Raw genomic sequence first — 27,180 nt, forward strand, 5'->3', positions numbered from 1 at the left:
TCTCAGAGGCGCCTGCGCGGAGGCGGTTGGAGGGAGGCCCGATTCCCCTTTGTTCGGGTTCGCCATTTTGCGAGGCAGCGGCAGTGGCGGCGGCAGCGGCGGCTGGAGCCTCTGATTGGGTTTCGGAGTCCGGTACTGGAGCCAATCAGCGCGGGCAGCGAACCGGGGGAGCGAGGCACGGTGAGTGTGAGGAGCCAATATCCAGCGGCCCAGAGCCGGCCCCAGCGCCCCGATTGGCGGGTCTCGCTGACCACTCAGGAGAGGCCCAGGCGCCTGTCGAGCCCCGGGAGTCGAGCTGAGCCTCGCCGAGCGGGGCGGCTGGCGGCCCCGGCCCGGAGTCTGCGAGCGCCGCGGGACACTCCCGGCAGAGGCCTGCAGGGGGCCGCCCCGCGCAGACATGGCGCCCCCGGGGGCCGGCACCTTGGGGTCCAGACCCTTGCATGGTGACAGTGCCAGTTGGGGATGCGTCCCGGTTCCCCAGACTCTTAGGCCCTAGGCTCGAGAGTGGCGGGCTTGTCTACCATGAATGCCCCTACACTCAGGTACACACGCGCCCGCCTTGGCAGTTTCCCCTCTTGGTCGTTCTGACCTCACACTTAAGTCTGCCCTTGCACCCTCCACGCTCCGGCCCTTGGGACGGGAAACCCCCCTCTCGCCACCCCCTCGCGGGTCCCGCGTCCCCAGTCCTCCGAGAGCTGGTTCGGTCTGTCTGCAGCCCTCCTGGGTCGGCAGGAAGGCCTAGGGAAGAAGCGTGCCGCGGCCACTGAGCCATGAGTGCGGCGTGGAGAGGGGGCCGCCCCGCTTGCCTCTAGCTCGGCGCTTTGCGGGGCCGCCCACGCCGTCTCTCTGGCTGGGGTAGGGGGGAGTCAATCAATGAGCCCACTCCAGCTGCCCCACTGCGCCCCTCCCAACACGCCTGGCCCGGGTCTCCGGCCCGGCTCCGTTACCACCCACTTTTGGCTCGTCATTTCCTCTCCTCTCCGCCCGCCAGGGCAGAACCGCACACCTCAGTCTTGGAGCTCAACCAAGCGGTCTCCCTTTCTTCCTTGGGCGCTAAGGCCAGTCCATTCGGTTCCGGGAACCTCACTCTTGGAAGATTGCTGGCCCTGAACATTCCTTTCCTGGATGCTGCACAACTTGCTTTTCATATTGTTGGTCTTATCCATTGCTCATTTCGTGTACCTCTTGATTTATTTATTTTTTTCTCATATACTTTCCATGTTAACATTTCTTCATCAGATGTGGGATTTTCGTTAGGGTGAGAAGAAATCTCCGTTGACAACCAAGTATGGAGCAGTTAGTATGTACCAGGCATCAGTCTGTGTGCTCGAAGAGAGTGGGTAGAGGTAAATAAGAACCTTCCCTGCCTGGTGGTGATTGATATGTTAACAGCTAATTAATACCTACCTAACTGTTAGTCCTATAATGGGGCCAAGTTCAGTCCTGTGAAGTACCAGCAGCCTCGATGGAAGGCTTAACATAGCCACACTGATTGGCCTCGAAGGGTGATGGGATTTTTTTCCGACAAGAAAGAATAGAAGAGCATTGCTCACAGAAGAGATGAGCTCAGGCACCAAATTGTTCTGTGTGCCTGAGGAGGAAGATAGGATAGGGCATTGGGCAGTAGTGGTGAGAGTTTATTTAGGCTGGACAGCCCAGTTGGTAAAAGCACTTGTACATCTTAATACAGAATATTTTCTCAGGTTGGAAAAACAAGTTTCTGACTTGTGGGATTCTATCCCGTAACAGTGGCTGGTTTCCTTGAGGGAAGAAAGGAAGTTTTTTCCCTAGGACTTTCACATTTTTTACTTATGTGAAGTACCTAGTGCAGCCCCTAGCACATAGAGAGTAGGCTTTGGTATATGGTGCCCATTTTTATAATCACGTTTACTAAGGTCATACAACTGGTGGTACGTTTCAGAAAACTCCTAGACCAGTGTTCTTTCTACTACTAAAACTTGGGAGACAGTTTTCATTTTCACTTTTTAGAATGAGTTTTTTTATTGTCATTTTTAAAAATTCATTTAATTCTTATCTACATTAATAGATGTGGCAGTGTGTCTTAGTTTTTTTTAAAAAGCATTTATATATCTTTTATATATCTGATCACTTTAAAACCACCACTTTTGCTACACATTGTAAAGGTTATTTTTGTTGTGGTTGTTAAACACTTTTAGAGCCTCCACCTGTCTGCAAAAGAACTTTACCTGGAATTTTGAGAGTAGTGTGACCTCTGACTTGACTAAAAAAAGGGACCTTTTAATCTGCTGTTTATATGCAGAAATTTGCCCTTCTTTTATGTTTGCTCTTCATTTGGAGTACTCTACCTCCGTCCCACTTCATCACACATACATTATTCTTTCTTGTACTTAAGACCAGATCAGATGCCATGTTTTCCAGAAGCCTTCCTTGTTTTATCTATCTCCAGCTGGAAGAAATCTCTATCCTCCAAACTCCCGTATTACTGTGTTCCTCTTAGGGTTCCAGTGCAGATTTTTACTCCTTTGCAAAACTTAAAAACTCTTTAATATGTTACATGTGCAGTGACTTGTGATACGAAATGCGTTTCTTACTGTGCATGTGGTCAAAGAAGTTTGAAAGCTACTATTCTAGGCTTTTCCTGATAGCGATGGTCAAATATGGTAATTTTGAGGGGCTTTTCACATGCTTATAGTTGACTTTATGGAAGTTTTATCTTTGAAATGTGTATGGTTTCACGTAGAATGAGTTCCTAGTAGTTAGCTACATTTCAGGTTCTGCATCTTGAAGTGGGAGGAATAAAATTTTCATGCTAGCCAGAATAAACACACAGTCTCTAAGGGAAAAGCATTGGAAACTGAGTTAGAAGCAAGAGCTAGACAGACTAAATATGGCTGACTTAATGTCAGAATCTTGGGCAGAGAAGCACTTGAGGAAAGACAGTGTCAGATTTTACTGCAGTTCTGCTAACTGAAGCTCACAGTAGTAGGAACATATGGCTTTGCTGAAGCCAGTTGCAGTACAGTACTCAACATTAACAATCTCAATATGCTCCCAGCTGAATCACCTTCTACATTAATGTTAGAGAATTTCTGTTAGATTTGAAGCTGCTTCCTTTTTTACCTTTCAAAGTGTATTTAAATGCTTTTAAATTTAAACTAGTTAGGAGAATCTTCATGACATTTATTAGTAATTTCCATGCTCTTTGAGTAAGTTGTAAATTTCTGGAAATTAATCTAGGAAAGAATCTCATATAGTAAGAGGGTTTGGGTTTGGGGAAGTGTTGAAATAAAGAGGACATTCCTTCATAAACCTTATTTTTTAAATCAACTTTATTGAGATATAGACGGAAAGAGTAATCATTTTAAGTTTATATTTTGGTGATTTTTTACAAATTTATACACCTATGCACCACAATGAATATATAAAACATTTTTATCACCCCAGAAAGTTCCAGGTGTTCTATCCCAATCAAACTCCCAATTTTACCTCCCCCACCTCCCACCACTTCTCCCGTCCTAGGGAACTACTGTCCTGTTTTCTGTCTCTAGATTACTCTTGTCTTTTCAGGGTTTCATATAAATGAAATCACATACAGTTTTTTGTATCATAACCCTTAATTCTTTCATTTAATTAGTTTAGAAACATGAGTGTATTGTGTGTACTGCATTTAGAGACAAAATAAAGAGTTTAGAGAAGACCAGTTACTTCCCTGGCAGAGCCACTTGTTCTGGCTGAAAACCTAACAAATTTTCTATACTGTTCCCAGTATCTCTTTGGAGGTCACTCAGTCAACCAATTCAGAAGAAACTGGTGTAAAAATCAGAAAGGCAGTTTGTCAGTGTGCAATGAAAAATAACTATCAAGTTTACTTGTGTTGCTGATCCAAATGATGTTAGATATTTGCCTGATGAGCATTTCATTAGAACAAGGGTAGTGAGTTGGAGGACCGTATGACCAGATGACTATGATAGCATAGTCAACCTGTCACTTGTGGCTCTTATACTCTTAAACTACATACTATTTTGGTTATGAGTGATAAGCTTGATTAATTTTTGTTGGGTTTTTTTCTTCCAACATTTTAGTATAAAAATTTTCAAGCATGAAGTTGAAAGAATTTTACAATAAACATCTGTGTACCCACCACCTAGAATCTACCATTAACATTGACCATACGTGCCTTATCAGATATCTCCATCTTTCCACTCATTAATCCAATAATCTATCTTATTTTTTATACATTTCAAAGTAAAGTTTACACATCAGTACACTTCCTCCTAAATATTTGAGCATATACTTCAATATATTTTGATTTCTTTCACACAATACTGAGATACCTCACAAGTGATTGATCTCATCTGCCACATGTGGATTTATGGAAAGTGGTGCCTTGCTTTGCTGTTGTAATGTGCAGCTTAGCTCACATAATTTTATCATTCGAATTTTAGAATTTATGAAGATCTGGAGAAAAATTGAGGAAAAAGATTTAACTCTATTTTGTCTGTATATACCCATACCTCCCCCATATTTCCAAGGTGAATACCCTTAAATTTTTGATCAAGTCTTTTTTCAAGGTTCTCAGATATCATTTCTATTTACCTAATTGTGTCCTTATTTCAAAAAGGAAGGAGTCTTTAACTGTTAAAGTGTAGGAGAATGGTAAATTTGGACATTGGCTAAATAGTTAATGATGTTAAGGACTTACTAATTTTTTAATATTTGAAATGACGTGGAGACAATGTCATAATAAAATAAAGACAAAAGAATCTTTACTGTTTAGAGCTGGATGCTGAAGGATTTATGGATTTGGAGAATAATATGGTGTCTGGGATTTGCCTCAAAATAATCCAGGGTTGGGTGGAAAGTGGATGAGATATGTGAAATAAGATTGACTGTGGGTTGAGAATCGTTGAAGTTGGGTGACAGCTAGGGGGGTTCATTTTAATGCTCTCGCTACTGTTACATATATTTGAAAATTGCCATATTAAGAAGTTAAAATTAAGGGTGTGTGGCATATTTTTAGGCATTCAAACTCAAGACTGGGGGAAACAAGTTCTTTGTAGAGAAAATCATGTCATTTAAAGTTTTTCCTTTATCTAACATTTAATCATTTTGCCATTACTATAATTCTTTTTTATTTCTTGCTCTGGATTAAAATGCAAATTCCTAAATCATCTTCTAGGACTTTCTTACTTGGCACTACTTAATAGAGATTTCGATAAGTAAAATGTTTGACTTCAGGCTTTAGTAAATAACTTACTAAATAATAAGTTTTAAATTGCTTACTGTATGTGATGGATAAACAAGAGTTTTGTGGGCAACAAATGTTTGTTACAAGTTAAACTGTTTATTCTCTAAAGTATGTGTGCAGACCTGAAAATCAGTGTTAAATAAGCCTTGTAGTAAAGCGTTATTGTAGCTTATTATTTCAAAGGTATAAGTGTTGCTCTACAGGTTGTAGTATTGAAAAGTAAAGTTACCAATAAGAAATGGCTAAAACTGTTTACTAAAACATGAAATTACTTTATGATATTATTATGATTGTGCCATGTAATCTTAGTTAAAAATGATACCGAATATAAACATTTCTTGTTATCTTATCCTGATTTCATGCAAATAAAATAAAGTACAGCAATAAGTTATCAAGGTTAGTTATCCGGCAAGGCCTTTATTGACAATCTTGTTTCTTTCCCAACATTTCTAATAAGAGTGCATCTTGCAGTCTTCTAGGATCTCCAGTGTGAAATTCACCGTGTACAGTATTCTAACTTGGAGGGACCATGGAGCAGTATACAGCAAACAGCAATAGTTCAACAGAGCAGATTGTTGTACAAGCTGGACAGATTCAGCAGCAGGTATGGAAATAAAACTGCTCTGAACATCAAAGCAATGGATCTGATAACAGCACTGCTCAACTGGGGAATTATTTGAGGTACCAGATCTTACATATAATGAGTCCGAAGACTGTGCTGAAGTACTTTTTGAAGATTGAATTTGTTGCACTTTTTCTCCTGTTTTCTGTGTCCAGTCCATGATCGCTCTTTATTGAGCCTGGTTTAATAGTAATTTGCCCCTTTTATCTTATTAAAAGTTAAAACACCTAGTCTATTTTCAGATGGAAGTTTTGTTTTATTATGGATTCAATTTGGTTGTTTTTCTTCTTGATTAAGCTAGTTTGTGATCTAGTAAGGCTTTGGCCACAATACATAAACCAAGATAGTCAGCTTCCAAGGAATCCACTGTTCTTTGATTTGATCCACCACAGTGCTTATTCTGAAAAGTTCTAGTTTACCATGAGGATAATAGACAGCCACTCTTCTAGATAAGCACATATTAGAAAGGAATTCCTGGCTCCTGGTTTATTCGTAATTAAATTGGTGCTTTCTTGAATTTATACAGTTTATATTTTCTAATGCTTTATACCTGGCTTTATTTTAGTGAAACTTCATTTTTCTCCCTAGAAGACATCTATTATGCAACAATTTCACCATAAGCCAAAATTGGGACTATTTTGTTTCCAAAATGGAACTTAAATAATATAGAAAAATGGTTAGTAGAGAGAGCAAGGGAAGTTTTGATGGTGAGTTGTCCTATCTAATGATCAAAGGAAGAAGCTACTCTTTATTAAGAGAATAATTATTTAAACTTCCTTGCCGGCTTTTCTTTCCATACAGCTGCTGTGGCTCTGGCAGCTTCCTTCAGTTGCCTTAGTAAAGAGGATTCCACAAAGGGCCTTCCATCCACACCAGTGCCCTGGTGGGTGAATTCTTTTACTGTCAGACCTTGCCATTAGAGGACATAAAAATTAGCTTGAATCACTGAAAATATTGCTTCTAAGGTAGTCCAGTTGAGTAGAAGTAATCTTAGTTTTGGGACATCAGGGCAGTGACTTCATGAAAACGATTTTGGTTCACAATGATTGCTTTGTTCTTTTTTCTAGTGATTGCATTTAAGCCCCAGAAATTCTTCATTGTAGCTTCAAGGCTGTTAAAACCTTTGTTCTTATGAACTCATCTGAGGAAGTAAAAAGAGCATTAAAATAACTTTGTAGGTAAAAGGACCAAATTCCTATTTCTGAAGAGGACTGTGTTAAAAATTTTTTTGTTAATGATGACAACTGTTCTGATGTTTCTGAGTCACAGAAGTGTGTTTTGAGTTCCACCCTGGGGACAAAGGGCTAATTAATACCTTTAATCCTACTACTTTCAATAAAACAGCTTCAGTATAGGGAGTCTGTGCAATTTCACAGCCCTGTATAGGGTAGGGCTGTTGAAAGACGACTCACTCCCTCTCCTATAAGAAAGAGGTAAGGTATCTCATGTCTTGAACCATACATTTTCTTCCTGACACATTTCAAGCTCTTCCTGTTCCTGTTCTCAGCAGCAGGGTGGTGTCACTGCTGTCCAGTTGCAGACTGAGGCCCAGGTGGCATCCGCCTCAGGCCAGCAAGTCCAGACCCTCCAGGTAGTGGTGCCCTCTCTGATTCTCTGTAAGCACTGCATGAACTTCTCCTTTCCTCATGTCTGGTGCTGTTTGTGGTAGGTTCTCAAGGAGGAATGGCAAAATTAGTTGCATGTCTTTGATGCTAACTTGTCTTTAAGGCTTATAACATGCTGGTTTTCTAATGTTTCATGTCAAGTCATATAGTGACCCCAGTGTCAATTTTCTGAAAATTGTATTTGGCTAGTGTGTGTTTCTTTGGGAATGCCTTGGAAAGAAGAGGTATAAGTGACAAGAAGAATTTCTTATGAGTGACATTAGAACCTATTTAGAGCTCAAACTCTAATCAGATTGGATGGTAAAATTTCATGAATTTGTATGATAATAGTAGAGGAAATATGCATATTAGGGCTGGATTGTGCTTTATTTTTTATTAAAAGGGCAGATCAGCTGCAAAATAATTATTGTATTTAGCAAGGTTTATCTAATGACTAAATTTTGTTAATCTCTTAACTGTTGCCTTTTTACTACCTTTCCTGGGGAAGTAGTGATCTGTCTTATTAGATATGCAAAGATTATACCATACCTCTTGGTTGGACATAAGTAGGATATGCTTTCTGTAGGTCTTAGGTGTTGTAGCCACTATAAGAATTCTTATTTAAGCAATGCGGTTCCATTATGTATAGCCAAGTTAAATATCATAAGTATATAATTAGGAGTATAAGCTCCTAATTATAGTCTTTGTTGTATCTGTAGGTTTCTTTGACTAAAATGACCATATTTTTGAGAAACTGGCAAGATTTGGATACCCTACCTTTTTTCACCATTGAATGGAAATGATTCAAAGTAGGACTTGGAATGTAGAACTCACATCTCACTTTATTGCTAGTGCTGCTAAACATCCTACAGTTAACTACCCGTTATTGTAATCATTTTATTTTACCCTTTCAGCCCCACCCCCACATCTGCCACCTATAGTGTTTGATGGTGATATACAGCTAATTCTGAACCTAAATTAGGCTGAAAGAAGCTAAGCTTGTAGGTTATTCCAAACTATATTGGAATCTCAAAGTTCAATAGCTTGTAATTTATGTTTTTCATGCTTCATATATTGATATGTAAAACAGTATTGTCATTAACCACTTGTGGAATGGGAATGTAACATGCTCTTAACTGTATGGCTTCTTGTCTGATGCATGTGTCCTTGTAATCATGTTGTAAATATAGAGGGCTCCTTGGAGTCTCAAATAGTTTATCATGTGCATTTTTAGCATGTTAATAGTGGAGATGTTAAGATGATGGCTAGCCAGAAAATTATTAATAGTTATGCCTTAAAATTTGTATTTTTTACCTGTGTAGATTTTATTTAAAAGAAGTAGAAACACTTTATGGAAATAATGGAAACTGCTCCTTAGGGGTCTCATTATTTTGGAAAATTGTAAATAGTTCTTTCAGGTATTTGTGCAATAAGTATTCTGAAAAATCTTTCCTTATAGAGCATATGCAGACATTGGTATAGCAAAGGGAATTCTATTTAGGATTGGGAGCTAAGGGAAGGAGAAATCATGAGAATCAGATTGTAAAGTCCTTAAAAGTAAAGTGGAATTTCTCAGTGAACAGTCTAACAAAAGCTAGGGTTTTGAACATTCCTAAACAGTCTGATACATTTTGGTTGGAGGGTTGCTTAATATCTATCTAATCTCCTTTAGGAGTGATTGGTCCTTTAACTAATTTCTGTTATTTGAACCTACTTTCACTGACATTGAGTGAATTTTTAGTCATACGAATATTTTGTTCTGTTACAAATAATTCCTCGAAACAAAGATAGAATCTGATAATGAATGTTTTGGACTTCTAGCTCTTCTGTTGACTATACCATTTCACTTTTAAAATGACTTGTTTTTTGGCTTCTAGAAGGCATTCTATTAGCTAGGTATATTGGGATTTGATATGTTACAGAGCACTTACAATGTCCAATGTCCTGGCTCTTAGAGTATTCCATTTATTCATGGGAGCTTGAAAGTTGGGAGTTTTTTAGTATATGCGAGTGCTCTTTATAATTTCCCTATTTGTCAACGCTTCTTTTAAATTTAAAATAACTGCTTCCAGTGCGAGGAATTTCACCACAGATGCTGTAAACTGACCAGAAAATATTTCTAGGCAGTTTTTACTAGTGGGCTCTTTAAACAGCCAAACTAGAATTCTCAGAGTAAAATGAAGAGGGTAAAAGATGTACATTTCATTTATGCTTGAGCAGCTATGGGGAGAAGGATCTTCTACATAAGATTCCAGAGCTGCTTGCTACCCAGCCTCATGGAGTCATTGCTGAGTATAGTTCGATTTACTCCCTCCAGGTTATTTAGAACTTGAACTCACCATCATCAACACTATCAGCTACCCCTCTCATTGTCTTATCTTCAGCCCTTACTAGATACCATTCTTGAATATTAGTCTCTTGAATGTTAGTCTTGACATTTTGATCAAATGCTTCTCGTGGATTTAGCCTGTATTTGGTGACAAATATCTTACGTCTCTTGAGACTTCCCAAAGTCTGGATATACTCCATTATGTCTGACTTTAAAGGAGTAAGGTTGGCCTTTAGTCACAGATACCATAGATGTTTGAAGAAGACAGAACCTGAGGATAAGTACTTGAGACTTATTTTCTTAGAGTCTCTCCTAACTCTTCCCCCTCTAGCAAGGCAGAGAAATAGTTCCAGTGATTGTCTTTTAGTAAAACCATTTTGTATCGTAATGTTATTTCATTGTTCTCATTTTCCTTCGTTCTAGGTCCAGGGGCAGCCATTAATGGTACAGGTCAGTGGAGGCCAGTTAATCACATCAACAGGCCAACCCATCATGGTGCAGGCTGTCCCTGGTGGACAAGGTCAAACGATCATGCAAGTACCTGTATCTGGGACACAGGGTTTGCAGCAGGTGAGTGGTATGAAAAAAGCGTTTCGACAATATCAGTATAGAAGTTTTTAAAGAATAGTTATTACAAACTGTTTAACAGTTGATATTGCATTTAATTGCTTCCTATTCTCTATTCGCATTTAGTTGCTATTCCACCTTTGTAGTACCAGTGATAAAGCAGAACTGTACAGAAAGTGTACTTCTCTGGTAAGAACTAATTAGGCATGATTTTTAATCATTGTAAAGAATACCAAGAGTTGAGAATCTGGTTTAATAAAAGTAATCCTCAGTGTGACCTTTGTTGGCACTTCTGCTCACTGAGGGAGGGAATTCTGCTTTGGATATTGTTGGTTTTGGTCAGAAATACTATCCTTTTTCATTTCTTTCTATTTTGTGTGTGTGTGTGTGTGTGTGTGTGTGTGTGCGCGCGCGTGCGTGTGTGTGTTTAGGGAATTGCAAGGGTTTTAGGAGCTCTGTGCCAGGAACTGGGGGCAGAGACCAATAAATATATATAGTTTCTATTATCTCATAGTCACATTAATAGAATGAAGAGGGCAAAACCACACATGATCATCGCAATTAATGCAGAAAAAGCATTTGACAGAGTCCAGAAGTCTTGCATGACAAAAATACTAAAAAAAATAATAATAATAAAACAAACAAAAAAAAAGGAGAAGGGAACTTTTTAAAAAAAATTTGTAATGGTTATTTATTGAAATGGTTAATATTTGACAATAAACTTACACAATATCACAAACTAGTTTTTCCTTTTTATTTGCCATGGGAAATTTTCTTTTCTTTCTTCTTCTTCTTCTTCTTCTTTTTTTTTTTTTGCCTATTTTATTTTTTCCCTTTTCCCCTCCTTTCTTGTAACCACTAGTCCATTGTCCATATCCATGAGTCTCTGTTTGTTCTGTTCACTTGTTGCTTTTAGGCGTATATACATATAAGTGATAACACGTGATTTTCAACCTTTTCTGTCTGACTTATTTCACTTAGTATGATTATTTCAAGGTCCATCCATGTTGTTGCAAATGGCAAGTTTTCATCTCTTATGACTGAGTAATATTCCATTGTATATGTGTACCACAGCTTCTTTAGCCAGTCATCTATCGTAGGACAGTTCGATTGCTTCCATGTCCTGGCCACTGTGAATAATGTTGCTATGAACATTGGTGTACAAATATCTTTTCGGATATGAGTTTTCAAGTCTTTGGTTGAGGTAAATACCCAGTAGAGGGATAGCTGGATCATATGGTAGATCAGTTCTTAGTTTTTTGTGGAAAAACCTCCATACTGTTTTCCAAAGTGGCTATACCAGTTTGCAGTCTCCACATCCTCACCAACATTTCCATTTAATTTATAATTTGAGTTATCTAGCAAATGATGAAAAAGAAAACCTTTAGTCCATACCCACTGCACACACCTAACATCGTATTTAGAGCAAAATTTATAACCTTAAATACTTTATTTCTTTAAAAATTGAAAATAAATGAATAGTATATATCTTAAGTGAGGAAAAGAACAAAATGATCAAAAAGTAGGTTAAAATTAATGAAGTAGAAAACTAACAAAAATGTAGAAAGGGTAAATAATAGCTGATTCTTTAAACAGATCAATAAGAAATTATATAAATCCACTGGAAAGACTGATTCAGAAGCAGAAAATAAAGGTAAACAAGACAAAGATGTAGAAGAGATTAAAAGAAGGATGTAGGAATGTTATATACAACTCTGGCATCAAATTTTAAAATTAGGAATTTTTTATCAATTTGGCAAAAATTAAAAAGAATAATTATACCCAGTTCTACAGTGAGTGTGGAGAAGAGGAAACAGTCATTATTTTTGGTAATTTTAAATTCTAAAGTCATTATGGAAAGGCATCTCACTATTAAATATATAAACCTTTGATTTACCTGTCCCATCTCTGAAAATCTATCCTATTGGAAGAAAAGCATAGCTATATAGGAAGAAATATACAAAAACATTTATTGCAGCATTGTATCAGCAAAAAAAAACAAAACATTTTTTTGTATCCTGAATGTCCATTAATAAGAGTAAGGAAATGGTTGTGTAAGATATATCATATTCATACATGGAATGTTATGTTGTTAAAAGGGGTGACATGGGAAAAAATAATTTGCAGAGAAATATAAACTGATCTCATCTTTGTAAGTAATAGCCAAAATCCTATAGGTGTACGTGTTTGTTAGCATGGAAATGAGGATGAGGAAGAATTATTGACTTTTTACTATATGTATATATTTTATTTTAACAAAATGATCACATTAATGTTTTCGTTTTTCTGGAGGAATTACATATTAGTTGGTGGGGGGGAAACAGCCATGATCACATTATTTGATAAATCAAACTTTTAATTTTTGCGTTTTCCCTGTGGTTGTTATACATACTTTTTGGGCACCACTGTACCATGCATGTAGTTTTGTTTTTATTTTGCTTTTCTTTTTGTAAAATTATTTCCACATGATTTTCTTATTTTTTAATTCCTTTGTAGTGGTCAATCAGTTTGATGAATCAGAATTTACAGTTTGCAGACTGTATTTAGTTTTCTTTTTGTCTTTTTTTTTGCTTTTATAGTAAGGTTACTATAAATGTATTTGAGCATGATAGTTTTATTTTTCAGTTGAATTCATTTTTAGAGTAATTTGTTTGGAGTGGAGGGATTGTTTTGTTAAGGGGTAGGAGCATTGTATATATTTAAAAGCTGTTGGCACATTTTTGCCATGATAGAGTTGTAGTTAGAATTAAAAATAGTTTCCACATTTCTCCATGCATAAATGTATGAAGCTATAAATATATTCCAGTATGTATACTTTACTCTATTTCACACTGCTGTTTTATTTCTGTCCTTCCTCATTGCCTCCTCTCCAACCCCCCTTGCCACACCTTCCTCACCACTCTTAAACGGACAGTGTGATATAGTGCTAAAAACAGTATACTGGAAGTGTAGTGACCTGACTTTGATTCTCAGGTCTGCCATTAAAAGCTTTCTAATCTTGGCCAAGTCATTTGCTTGTCAGTTTTCTCATTCGAAAGTGCAGTTTATATCAGATGATTTCTAGGGTTCATTACAGCTCTAAATTATGTGATTTTATGGTTGTGTGTGTGTGTGTGTGTGTGTGTGTGTATGTATGTGTGTATGTATGTATGTATGTATGTGTATATGGAGCCTTTAAGAGTTTAGGCAGGGTTGTTTATTCTCATTCCTCCAAGCAAGACCATAACTAATCAAACCATCCTGGAAAAATTATTTTCTGTTAATGTATATAAGGCTCTAGGTCAGATTCCATAGCCTTTCTCAGAATGCTTAAGGTTTCAGTTCTTTTTTATAAGAGGTCACTTCTCATCAGTGTTTTCTGAACAACCATTTCTTTTAGAAGAGTACTTAACATTTTTTAGATTGCATCCTCTATTTTAGCATTCCAGGGAAACCTTTGCCCCCTTCTTAGAAAAGATGCAGTTGTCCAAACATATGCAAAATTTTACATATAGTTTTAGGTTAAGATCCCATGGACCTGGAGTAGAGACCCAAGAAATAGATTCAAGAAACATATTACCTTATTTTTGGATAATATGTTCCAAGACCTCCATTGGATGCCAAAAACCATGGATAGTAGATTAATAAATTATATTATAATTACTTAATGTACTTTACACCAAATAAATTAATGAACTAATTCTATTTCAGCTGGCTATATCTTTGAAACAATACTGACTGTAAAAAGATAAAATACGGTGCTGTTTATATGAAATTTTTTAATATAAAGCAGTATTATGTATTTTTATGGATATACATGTATAAAATATGTTCTGTAAGGGGTGTCACCAGTTTTACTATAGTGATTACCTTTTAGTTGGGAAGGGAATGTTAAATGACAAATACGGCAAATGTTAACTTGTTAAATATGAATGGTGACTACAGGAGTATCTGATATAATAGTCTCTACTTTTCTGTGTGTTTAAGGCTTTCTTGTATACATATTTATATAATCCCAGCTTAGAGTTGGAAATTAGAAATAACTTAATTTTTTTCAACATTTTATTATAGAAAACTTTAAACGTAGACAAAAAAGAGTGGTGTGATGAATCACCATACCTATCAACAGTAATCAACACATAATCAGTTTTCTTTCTAGTTTCATTTATATTCTGCTACTCTCTCAAAAATTATTTCTAATATATAAAATATCATTTTATCTGTAAAAAATACTTCAGAATGTACTTTTAAATGAACAAGCTTTAAAAATAACTGACATTGATTACTTAATATCATCCAGTATCCAGACAGTGATCTGAATTCCTCTTTTTGTTTCATAAGTGGAAAACAAGTTATCTCTCATATAATAGAAAGCAGAACAAGACTTCTGTCTTTTTTCCTCTTCGTAGCATTTTCTGCTTTCAAGAGGAATTTGGGCGACTAACACTCCAGGACTGAAAGAAACCAGTGTCAGTGGGGTACTAACCTTTCTTCATGTTCTCTTTCACAGATTCAGTTGGTCCCACCTGGACAGATCCAGATCCAGGGTGGGCAGGCTGTGCAGGTGCAGGGTCAGCAGGGCCAGACCCAGCAGATCATCATCCAGCAGCCCCAGACAGCTGTCACTGCTGGCCAGACCCAGGTAATTGCACGAGCTCTGTGAACACAGGAGCACAGCTGATTTGGAAGGGTCAGATAGCTGTGCCAAATATTTCACATATAGTAGAAATGGAGAAAACCATCAGAATTTTTTTTTTTTTTTTTTTTTAATATATAAAGGACTACATGGTCCTTTTCTTTGTGGTATCTGGAATCTGTTAAATGTGTCATGATTTATTTCCTGCAGACACAGCAGCAGATTGCTGTGCAGGGGCAGCAAGTGGCACAGACTGCTGAAGGGCAGACCATTGTCTATCAGCCAGTTAATGCAGATGGCACCATTCTCCAGCAAGGTAAGTGTGCTCATTCATTTCTGTGGGACTTTGGGGGACACCCTTTTCATCCATTGAGCAAATGACTGCTTCATAAATTTTGTAGTGACCTCAACATGACATAATTTTGAGCACAAAATAAGATTTCCTCTAAGTCTTCATTGATTATTGGTTCCTTGTCACTAATACATGACCAATGTTGATTTCATTAACCAGTAGTTCCTATAGTGGTTAAAAGATCAGTCCTAGGGATTGTATAAACTTTAATTCCTAGGAGATTGGAAATGAGTTACTTTGTTGGGAGAAATAGATCAGAAGTCAAATTGGCATCTGGGATATCATCGCTGTTTAGAGTTTTTTTGTTTTTCTCAGGGCCACTTCATTGTTTATTTCAGAAAGACTTATTATATGTCTAGTATATAGCACTTTGCTAAGAAAAAAAGAGCTTTCTTCTCAAAGGTGTTCTAGTAAGTGAGGCATGCATGTGAACAAATAAATATAATGTAGAGCCTTAATAGAGATATGTTCCAGAAATAGATGATACATAAAGAAGAAAGAGATAAAATATGGCTTGAGAAGAGAATGTATTTCAGAGAGAGGGAGATGGCTCAAACTGAACTTGAGAACTTTCGGAATGATTCATCAAGTAGTTAAATCTAAAAGAATATCTCAGTTAGATTCTGTGACTAAAGATTTGACTTGTGATTAAAACTTAGCAATATACAAGATCCAGTGAATACAGTAACAGTGTGCTCTCATATGACTCAGAAGGGGACCTGCATGGGATTGAGCACAACCTCAAGGGTTGATAGTTTGAGGATGTGTAGCGCTTGATTTAATTTTGTTTTAGTCCTGCAACTGGCTGGTTCATTGTCAGTTTAGGATAAAACAGATTATAAGTTATTGAAATCTTCATCCTGAAGCAGGCGGTTCACGTGCACAGAAACAGTGGGTATAGCTGTAGTCAGACTGACCCATAGAAGGGGAAGCCTCCAAACTGTCTTACCATCCATTGAAAACTATTATTGTAATGCCCAGGAAAGTATCCATTTCAATGATAGATTTATTCAGAACTGGAACCCAGATAGTTAATAGAATTTCAAAGATTGATTACTTGGTTTTTATATAGTAAACCAGGCAGAGAATGGGTGAGTGCTTTTTCTCCCCTTGTGCTGTTTAGTATGTTTTCCCAGGGTGAATGAGCATGTGCCAGATAGAAGAGGGACTAACTGTGTTCCCTTTCTGTGTACCTGTTTTTTCTTTGTTTTATGTTTTATTTTCTTAAAGTTACAGTCCCTGTTTCAGGCATGATCACCATCCCAGCAGCCAGTTTGGCAGGAGCCCAGATTGTTCAGACAGGAGCCAACACCAATACAACCAGCAGTGGACAAGGGACTGTCACTGTGACACTACCAGTGGCAGGCAATGTGGTCAATTCAGGAGGGATGGTCATGGTAAGAGAATGGATTCTTCAGCTCACTATTTTTATCTGTAATTTAATTTTCTGTTTATCTCTGTCTTTGAAAAATTCTTGAACTTGCAATTTGATGTCTCTCATAAAGCTTATTTATAATGTTGACCTCCTGGGGTTGAGATCGATCCTTAAGACATTTACAGAGATCTACTTTTACAATAAATGTTACAACAAACTGTAAATTCATTCTGAGTACCTAGTATGTATCATTAGTATTCTCAGTGATGGAGATATAACACTGGTTAAACAGATGTAAATGTCTGTTTTTATGTTATCTGGAAGAATTCAAATAATGAAGAGAGTGTTAGACTACTAATCTTTGCGAATTGGAAAATATATTGTCTGTAGTGGATGAAATAAGAAGTAAGCTAAAAATTAGAAAGATTATAATCAAAGAAACCAAATTATGTGTGATATAAATACGTTGGGAAGATAGAGAAGGTGAGTTGTTGGGTTGTGTGTGTGAAATCTATATCCTTATACGTACAAATAGGATGTCAGCACATCTTAAAAATAGTTAGTTTAAAAATTAAGTAGTAGAAGCCTGCACAGAGGTAGAGGAAATCACTAGAAGAAACAGTACAGACATTCAGTTTTGTTACAGTTGGGGAGAGAGTGAGGCACAGGAGACTAACCTCTTGCCTCATAAATGTAGTACTGTGTTGTATTTTTGTTGGTTTAGAAAAATTAGGATTGAATTATATAGTAAGCTAACTATTTAATTAAATTAGTTGAATGACTATAGGCATTTGTAGTAGCACAGTAAATTTGTACCTGTTTTCCTTTTGTACTGTTTTACTGTCTTACGGTTACTGTTCCTGACCATTAGATGGCATCAGACATCCCTAGAAAATGAAGCCGAGAGTTGACAAGAATTTGGACCTGGTTATGTCAGTTCTTAGTGTAATTCCTGGGCCTTCTCTGACATAATCATCTGGAATGTTTGTTTAAAATGCAGACATTTCATGTAAATGTTTCCTAGGAACTGCATTTCACTGAGCACCCTATAAAAGCTACTCTTTTTAACATTCCGAAGAAAATAGATTATCAGGGATCAAGGAACTGTTTCCTGATTAAGATGATGGAGTAGATAAATGCTGTGCTGGCATCCTCTCACGACCACATCATAATTACAACTAAATCACAGAACAACCATCATTGAGAATCACCTGAAGTCTAGCTGAACAGAAGTCCTATAACTAAGGATGTACAGAAGAAGCCTCATAGGGAGTGGTAGGAGGGGTGGAGACACTGAATGGATTGGCCCCACACCTCTGTGTGGTGATAGGTAATCAGGAGGGGTATCTTGGCTGTGGAGGTGCTCTAGAGGAATGAGGGGTCCCAGTCCCACATCAAGCCCCTCAGCCCGAAGCACCAGTACCAAAAAGACAAGTTCCCACAACTTCTGACTGTGAAAACAAACAGAATTTGTTACTTAGTGAGACAGAGGGTCCCAGACATTCCTCTTAAAGGAAGGCCCTGCACGTTGACTTGCCGACAGACTCACTCGAGCACTGGGGCAGCAACTGGAAAGGTGCCAGGGACGTAAGAGGAGGAACCGAATTGTCTGGCTTTGGATTAAGGGCTTGAGGGGCAGCTTTCTCCCAAACAGAAGCACTGTTAGAGAGCATTGTTTCCTTGCTGAGCCCTCCCCACTCCTTGCATACAACTGCCACATCGGAGTCTCCATCAACCTGGCTAACACTGGTTGTGCCCCACCTAGATGATTCCCCAAAACCCTGCCCTACCAACTTGTGGGTCCACCCAAGCCACTTCCAGTGGCTTTTCCATAAAATGGCCTGTCTGTGCTCTTGCTGCAGAATTTCCTGAAGTCTTGCAAAGATTCACAAACCCCAAACAAGTAGCACCTGGCCTCGGCATGCCCCGTACCTCTTGCTAAGCAGCCTGAAGCCAGGTTCTAGTGGCAGCCAGTCTCGATTTTCAGTTTAACCCCTCCCAGGCATCTCCAAGCAAGCACTGGTGGAAGACATCTGTGTATTGTTTTGTGGCTCTTGCCAGGTGGCGCTGGGCAGGGCACAGGCAGCATCTGAACTTGGCCTGCAGTGGGGCCCCTCCCAAGAGGCTCAGTGGTTACTTTGGGCTGAGCTGGAGTGCCACCCGGCCCAGCCACCTCCACAAATGACAGACCCAGCAGACCCAGCTCTGTACCAGAGCTCTGCTAAAGCAAATCCTGCTTTGTAGGGTCAGTCCCTGCATAACAGCTTCCCTACTGTAGTCACTGCCAGTTTTCACAGTCAGCCTGAGGGTCTTTCCTTCCCATTGCCATGCAAACAGCAACCAAGGCTCAACTGCAATGGGAGGGCACACACAACTCATAGAAGGGACACTCATGGCACACCCAGCTCAGGTAACCAGGGAGACTGTGCCACCGGGCCCTATAGGACACTTAACCACATAAGCCCACTCTACTGAGACCAGAGATATAGCAGCTCTCACTAATACATAGAAACAAACACAGGGAGGCAACCAAAATGAGGAGAAAGAACAGAAAAAGAAAGAAAATGTAGACAAGCAATCTACTAGATGCAGAGTTCAAAACACTTGTTATAAGGATGCTCAGTGATTTCAGTAAGAACTTCAACAGAGAGATAAGAAACATAACCCATTAGAAATGAGGAAATCAGTAACTGAAATAATACATTAGAGGGAATCAGCAGTAGATTAGATGAAGCAGAGGATCAAATCAGCGATTTAGAAGATAAGGTAGCAGAAAACATCCAATCAGAACAGCAACAAGAGAAAAAAAAGATAATTTAAGGGGCCTCTGGGACATCAAGTTTACCAACATTTGCATCATAGGGCACCAGAAGGAGAAGAGAGAAATCAAGGAATTGAAAACCTCTTTGAAGAAGTAATGATGGAAAACATCCCTAATCTGGCAAAGAATATAGACATATAAGCCCAAGAAGTACAGGGAGTCCCAAACAAGATGAACCAAAAAGGCCCACACCAAAATACATCATAATTAAAATGCCAGAGGTTAAATAAAGACAGAATCTTAAAAGCAGTTACCTACAGGGAAGCTCCCATAAGACTGTCAGCTGATTTTCTCCACAGAAACTTTGCAGGCCAGAAGAGACTGGCACAAAATATTCAAAGTGATAGAAAGCAAGGACCTACAACCGAAATTACCTAACAAAGCTATAATTGAGAATTAAAGGACAGATAAAGAGTTTACCTTTAAGAAAAAGCTGAAGTTGTTGATCACCACCAAACCAGTATTATAAGAAATGTTAGAGGGACTTTAAGAAGAAGAAGAAAAAATAAAAATGAAAAAATAATAATAAAATGGCAGCAACTACATATCTGTCAATAATTACTTTATAGGTAAAAGGATTAAATGCTCCAATCAAAAGAAATAGGGTGGCCGAATATATAAGGAAACAATCCTTTTGTATGCTGCCTACAAAAGACTTACTTCAGATCAGAAAACACAGATGAAAGTAAAGGGATAGATATTTCATAAAAACGGAAATGTAAAAAAGAAAACTGCGTAGCAATACTAATGCCAGTCCAAATAGACTTTAAAACAAAAGGTCTAACAAGAGACAAAGAAGGACCCAGTAATCCCACTTCTGGGTATTTATCCAAAGAAATGAGCCCCAAAACACTTCTTTGAAGGGACATGTGCATCCACATGTCATTCCAGCATTATTTACAATAGCTAAGACCTCGAGGCACCTGGGTATCCAATGGTGCATGAAAGGATAAAGAAGAGGTGGTACATATACATACAGTGGAATATTACTCATTCATAGAATGGAATGAAATCTTGTCATCTATAACAACATGGATGGACTTAGAGGGTATTGTGCTGATTGGAGTAAGTCAGAGAAAGGCAGATGTCATGATTTCACTTATATGTGCAATCTAGAGAACAGGATAAACAACAGAAACAAACTCAGATGCAGAGAGTATTTTGATGGTTGCTGGATTGGGGGTGAGGAATGAGTGAAGATGAAGGTAATAAAAGGTACAAATTGGTAATTAACAAATAGTCATGGGGATGTAGAGTATAGCATGAGGAAACTAGTGTAATAACTGGTGTCAGGTACGTACTAGATTTATTGGGGTGATCACTTTGGAAATTATATAAATGTCTAATAACTTATACATCTGAAATCAGTATAATGTATGTCAATTATAATTGAAAAAAATGAAAAAATCTGAGGTGTAAATACTGATAAATATTTAACAGTTAAGTAAAGGTATCGTAGTTAAATTAAAAAGAATAGGTGCTGTATAGTATCTAAATTATACCTCAATAAACGTGATTTTTTTTTTTTTTTTAAAGAAAACTGTTTCCTATGTCCGTATGTCATGTTACTATTTAAAAAACTCTAGTTTTCTCTTCACACAGATGGTGCCTGGTGCCGGATCTGTGCCTGCTATCCAAAGAATCCCTCTACCTGGGGCAGAGATGCTTGAAGAAGAGCCTCTCTATGTGAATGCCAAACAGTACCACCGCATACTTAAGAGGAGGCAAGCCCGGGCCAAACTAGAGGCAGAAGGGAAAATTCCAAAGGAAAGAAGGGTATGTCTATATTTGGGAAAGATACAGGAAGAGAATACCTTCTACTTTTGGAATTACCTTTTATATGGTTTGTTCCTTGGGCACCTTCCAAACAATTGAGGGCAGGTGAAAGCTGTTGTCTTTTGTGCAAGTTAGTACAAAAACAAAAGTATAACAATGACTTAAATAAGATCTTTTTTCTTACATAAAAGAAGTCCAGGGCAGGTAGCGCATTTCCACAGTAGTCAAACTCATTCTCCTCCTATCTTATTCTTCTAATATTCTTAAGTGTGCTATTTATAGTCCAAGTAGGCTGCTTGGGCTCCAGCCTAGGAGCAAAGGGAACAAAAAGGCACCTCTCTTTTAAGGAAGCTTTCGGGGAATTCCATACATCTCAGCCAGAATTTAATTACATGGCCACACTTACCTGCAAATAAGGATAGGAATGGTTTTATTTCTTTTGTTTTAGAAATACCTTTTGTTTTAGAAATACCTGCATGAATCTCGGCACCGTCATGCCATGGCACGGAAGCGTGGTGAAGGTGGACGATTTTTTTCCCCAAAGGAAAAGGATAGTCCTCATATGCAGGTAAGAAGACTTAATACTTTTCATTCTTTTTATTGCCTTGTTTTTCTTGGGTAGAAAGAAGCCTTTGCAGTGTCCTCTTATTATTTTCACATTAGGGACTGATGACATTTTTAAAATTGAATGCAACATTGTGTCTCTTATATTCCCTTTCATCTTAAAAACACTAAAGGTCTTTAATCCAGTGACCTTTTTCCCCCTGATCTTTGTCAGTTATTAAATCCTTCTTGAAATTCTCACTTTTCTTGATTTTCAAAAGACAGCAGCAAACACTTAACTGCTATGTGCCAGCCAATATGTTAAGCACTTTCATAAGCATTTTTTTTTTTTCACTGAATCTTTACAAGCCCTATGAGGTAAGAATGTTTCCATTTGATAGCTGAATCTGAGATTTAGAGAGGTTAAGCAGTTTGCCTAAGGTAAACTACCTAATAAAATGGTACAACTGAAATTCAAAGCCAGGCAGTATAATTCCAGGACTTTGTAACTACTATATTATACTGGTTTTTACATCTGATTCTGTGATTTTATCTTACTGACATTTCTGAGTCAATCGTCAAAGTAGAACTCATTTTTTTTTTTTTAATGCCTAAACCAGTCAGTCACTCATCTCAACAAGTGACATTTATCCACACAGTTACTAAAGCTAGAATTGTCCAATTTTTGAAGAAGTCCTCTTGGTTTACTTCTAAAATATATCTGAATCAGTTAACTTTTTTCCTTTCCACCTGCTCTCAGCCTGGTCTAATCCTCTCTTTTGTTTTGATTAATATAACAGCTGCCTACTCGTCCCCCTTCTACCACTCTGTGCTCCTCTCCATTATCCACATCTTAGTGTGATCTTTTTAAAATGTATATAATATCACGTCATTGTCTTGTTTAAACCCCTTCCACTCCCGCCCTTTCTTTTTTTGGCACTTAGACTAAAATCCAAAGTGCTTACCGTAGACAGTAAAGTCCTGCATGATCTAGCTCCTGCCTGCCTCTGGCTTCATTTCCTCCTATTCCTTGGTCTGTATGCTCTTTCTATACTGTTCATTGGTCTGTCTCCTGCCATTAGGACCTTTATCTTTAAAATAGCCAATCTGTAAAGCTTTTCACTCCCAACCTCATGGATACCTCCTTATCTTTTAGGTTTGGTTTAAATCCAAATGTCTATCCCTAGCCCACTCTATTTAGAGTAGATCTTTTTTACCCCATTATTTCCCATCTTCCTTTTCTTTAGAGTGTAATAATAGTTTAATTGTTTTATGTAATTGTGCAGTGGTTGTCTCCTTCACTAGACTATCAGCTGTGTAGAGGGTAGAGGACTGTTTTGCTCTTAGCTAATGCCCTGTCCAGAACAAGCTCTCAGTAAATGTTTGTCGAATTAATGGAGTCCCCTCATTTACTGATAGATACTTCATTCTGTGTGACCATCACATTCCACCTGTACTATTGTCAAATCGGTCTTTATAAGATAGTGCTTTTTTAATCATTTCAGGCTCCCGTTCAAGGATACGTGCTGGTTCCTCATTTTTTACTGTGTCAGATCTCAAACTACTTCTGTACTACACCTAAGCAACTTTGTCTCATCACCCTTCTCAACAGTCAAACTAGAATTCCCCAGTGTCCCCATATATGAGCACTGACTCCTTCTATGCTATTAGTTTCTACCTGTAGTCTGACAGTCCCTTTTTTCTTATTTCTCATTCATGCAGGATATAGATATAGAATGCCAGCTATGGTCATTGTGCCAGGAATTCCTAATTATGTGTGCTAACAGTATGACCTTGGTAAAGCTACTTAGCCTCTTTTAGCCTCATTGTCTTCACCTATAAAGTGGGTGCTGTTTGATACTTCACAAGAATGTTGTGGGGATTTCATGCAGTAAGCCATATTAGGCACCTACTTAGCTTAATGCGTGGTATACCTAATGCATGGTGAGAGCTCAGTAAACTCTGGTTATTGTTCTCATTCATTAATCAAGACCCAGCTCTGGACCTACACCTTCAGAAATCTTTCAACTTTTCCTTGACTCATGAGGCTTCAAAGCCTTGTTGTGAGAGAACTAAAGGCAGTTATCGTGGAGTATTGAAAAAGCTTCCACAGACTGATCCTTGTCTTAAGGTTTTAAGTGAAAACTAGCAGGCAGAGTTCAGTGGAAAGAAAATTAAATGGGATCCAAGAGATTTGGGAGTTAGCCCTTGCTTGCTAGACTCCTGAATAACTTTTTGACTAGTTCAAATCAATTTATCCACCCAGGCATCAGGTTTATCTTCAAAGTGACTGCATTTAAGTAAATAAATTTCAGTGTCCTTTCTATTCCAATGTCAATTAGTTCTGCTAAGTGCTTAGTATGAAAAAATAATGACACAAAAATACAGCATGACATGGTTTCTCTGGGTCTTTTTCTTAGTCACCTCTAAGGACCCTTAAACTTTAAGGGTAAAGCATAACACAGGTACTTGGGAAAGAGATACACCATCAACTCGGGAGTGTTTGATAATAGAGTGCCAGGCCAGATTTTTAACCCTTTTAAATCCTTTTAGGTTTATTGTCTCTTATTTCCTAATGGAGCTGCATTTTAATCCATGTATGCAGACTCCAATGCATTACAGGCCTTTTGGTTTACTTGGCAAAGTTGTATCTATTCCCTTGGTGATATAGTGAGAGCCACAAGTTTCCTATTGCTTTTGCAAAGAACTGTAATCATTATTATACTTTCTTTGTCTCTAGGATCCAAACCAAGCAGATGAAGAAGCAATGACACAGATCATCCGAGTGTCCTAACCCCAGGCCATGTGATGGAGCTGAGCAAGATCGTGTTCCTCGCCACTGTTTCTCACTGTTCTAGGAAATTGATCAGATCTTCCAATGGGACACTGATGAACACATTCTGCCCTTTTCTACAGGACAGAAACCTACTTAGTTTTAACAAGTGGCTCAGTATAATTGCAGTGGTATCTGGCAAATTGAAGTTGCAAACCTTTGTCTCACCCTTTCAGTCAGGACCTATTTTAGACTATTGATGACATTGACATTTCATGGATTAGGATGATGCAAGGGACCCATGCCAGCCCTGCGGTACCACACATAGCACTTATGTTGACTGGTGAAGCCAGCCAGCCATCTCAGCAGGGAAGAACAACCTTCTCAACCTAAACTGCAATCAGGGAAGCTGCAGCCCACTCCTTCCCATGGAATCTAAACATCATCCATCCCTCTAATGAGGGATCTCAGGCTGACTAAGTGAAGGACAGTTTGTATTCAGAGATGACTTCCAGGCAAGGAAGTTCCATCTCCTGATATGGAAACAATAAATTCTCTGAGATGCATTCATCTAATCTGTGGTAATAAGAATCTGTCTGCCCAGATGATAGGTTGGTATTTTTGGACTCCAACCAAGAAAAATCTAATTCTGGAGATAGAATGATAAAAGACTAAAGCACTAAAAATATAAATTGCTGAATTTTTTAGCTTTGACAAGTTGTGGTCTGCTTGTCCATCTGTTCACAGGTCATCTGGACCATAGTTCTTACTATGGCTATTTTTAAGACAATTTAGAAGGTATTGGACCTTGAAACTGCCTTTCCTAAGTAGAGAAGAAAACAGTACAACGATTTCTCTGCTGAAGTTCCGAGGACATTTGTAATAACTCTTAAACAGAGAGCCAAACTAGAGATTTTCAATCATAGGCTTGGTGTGACAGCATTTGGGAAATAGAAGGGTTTGTGTGTGTTTAAGCCTATAAGAAGAGAGAGAGAGTAGTGTGTACCCATGTGTTGTCATATAGCATGATTCTCCAGTGGATGGATGCCTAGGATGGATCATTAAGATGAAGAGACTAATTTACATTTACAGCAACCTTTTAACAAGCTCGGAAAGGGAAAAGTCTGAGATTTGGTCCTTGAGAATTTCTGGAAAGCACTGTTCAGTCGAGCTGTCCTGGACATACTCCAGATTACCCACTAGAGCTTGAGGTGGATTCTGGCTTCACTCCTGCAGCGCTTTGTGTGAACATTTTCATTCTTCCCATGGCTGTTGACTTTTTGGTGCCAGTTTCCATTTGTTTCCCACTTTTCCCCATGGGCCTTGTGCACAAAGGTTTTCACATTCTGGAGATAAACTGCAGACTGGAAATAAAGATGCCTGCGGTATGAGATTCCTGCAGTGTCAGGAACTAGGCCATAGTTCCTAGAATGGATTGTGCCTCAGAAATCTATTTTCTTTCTACATGTTAAACCCTGGGAGAAGTAAGATGATATTTCGGAAGAGTTGCTGCCTTCTCTGGAAACAAAGAAGGAAAACTTAATTCTTTTGAAGAACATCTGGGTTTGACTTAAATACCAAGAGTAAAGATTGGCTCTTTTTAAATAATTGTATTAAGAGGGAAAAGATATAAAACCCTCTGAAGAAAACACCACAAAGGGAAATCATTGTAATGGTAGAAATAGAGGTACAAAGCTATGCAAAGGAAGCAGGAAGTGAGGTATCTTCCTCGTTCTGGAATCCAATCATCTGTCCTGGCTTCCAATTATCGAGAGAGGCTAATGATGCTTTGGTAGGTTCACTAGAAACTTCTGGCTCTTTACATGAGTTTCAGATATTAATTTTATTCAGTAAGCCCCAAGTTTTTCAGATGATAGGTTACTAAAAACAATGAGGAGTTTATATCCCTTGGTTTATTTAGGAGTCTTTAAGATGCAGAGTTCAGAAAGAAATTCCTCAGACCTAATTTTTAGTACTTAAGCCAACAGCAGTTCTAAAATACTATTTATTTGTGTAAGTTTGTACATAGTAATACCAACCTCATATTGTTGCAGAATTTATTTTTTCCTGAATTTGAGTTTTGAAATGACATACGTCAGTTGTCATTTTGTTACTGCATTTCAACTAACTCATGGCCCTTGATTATGGTTATTTTAGCACACCATAATAACCCACAAAGTGGGTTGAGGTTTGGATTTTTTTGTTGTTACTAAAAGTTCTTTTATTCATTTGTCCTTGTGACTAGTGATGACTTCATAGATGCAGAAAGTGAGTGAATGAATAATTGGTTTAATGCAGTTATTTCAATTCTTGTGTTTTGTTGTTTTTTGGCAGGATAATTGTAAATATATGTTTTAATTACACTGGTACATTGAATATGTCAGTGTCTATACCACTGGACCAACAGCATTTTCTGGCTTTTGGGTGCCTGATAATAATGTCTTGATTTTCCTTTGGGACTCAACTACATAGAAGGTTTTCCCGCCATCAACAGTAGGGGGAGTACAGGTGATTGATCAGTGATGTCATTGCAATTGTTATTTTTTAAAATAAATTTTTAAAAATACTAAGAA

General features: G+C 38.1%; 1 protein-coding gene across 11 annotated transcripts; it reads left to right on the forward strand.

Moving 5' to 3' along the window:
• The first annotated feature begins 43 nt into the window (after window positions 1-43).
• Window positions 44-27,180, forward strand: NFYA (nuclear transcription factor Y subunit alpha). Of its 11 annotated transcripts, XM_011354576.2 has the most exons (11): window positions 279-542; window positions 1,240-1,346; window positions 5,702-5,834; window positions 7,360-7,446; window positions 10,209-10,355; window positions 14,842-14,973; window positions 15,178-15,283; window positions 16,550-16,716; window positions 21,118-21,291; window positions 21,758-21,859; window positions 24,575-27,180. In XM_011354576.2, exons 3-11 carry the CDS (start codon window positions 5,760-5,762, stop codon window positions 24,626-24,628), a joined length of 1,044 nt encoding a protein of 347 aa, XP_011352878.1. In that variant the 5' UTR covers window positions 279-542; window positions 1,240-1,346; window positions 5,702-5,759; the 3' UTR covers window positions 24,629-27,180. The 11 variants fall into 11 exon arrangements, with proteins under 11 accessions (XP_023383334.1, XP_011352879.1, XP_023383336.1 ...); XM_023527566.1 differs by lacking the exons at window positions 279-542; window positions 1,240-1,346 and adding an exon at window positions 44-180 and having other exon boundaries at window positions 24,575-27,177; XM_011354577.2 differs by lacking the exons at window positions 279-542; window positions 1,240-1,346 and adding an exon at window positions 44-180 and having other exon boundaries at window positions 7,360-7,443; window positions 24,575-27,177.

This window comes from Pteropus vampyrus, unplaced genomic scaffold (genome assembly GCF_000151845.1).
Source record: "Pteropus vampyrus isolate Shadow unplaced genomic scaffold, Pvam_2.0 Scaffold18, whole genome shotgun sequence".
Classification (NCBI taxonomy): Eukaryota; Metazoa; Chordata; class Mammalia; order Chiroptera; family Pteropodidae; genus Pteropus; species Pteropus vampyrus.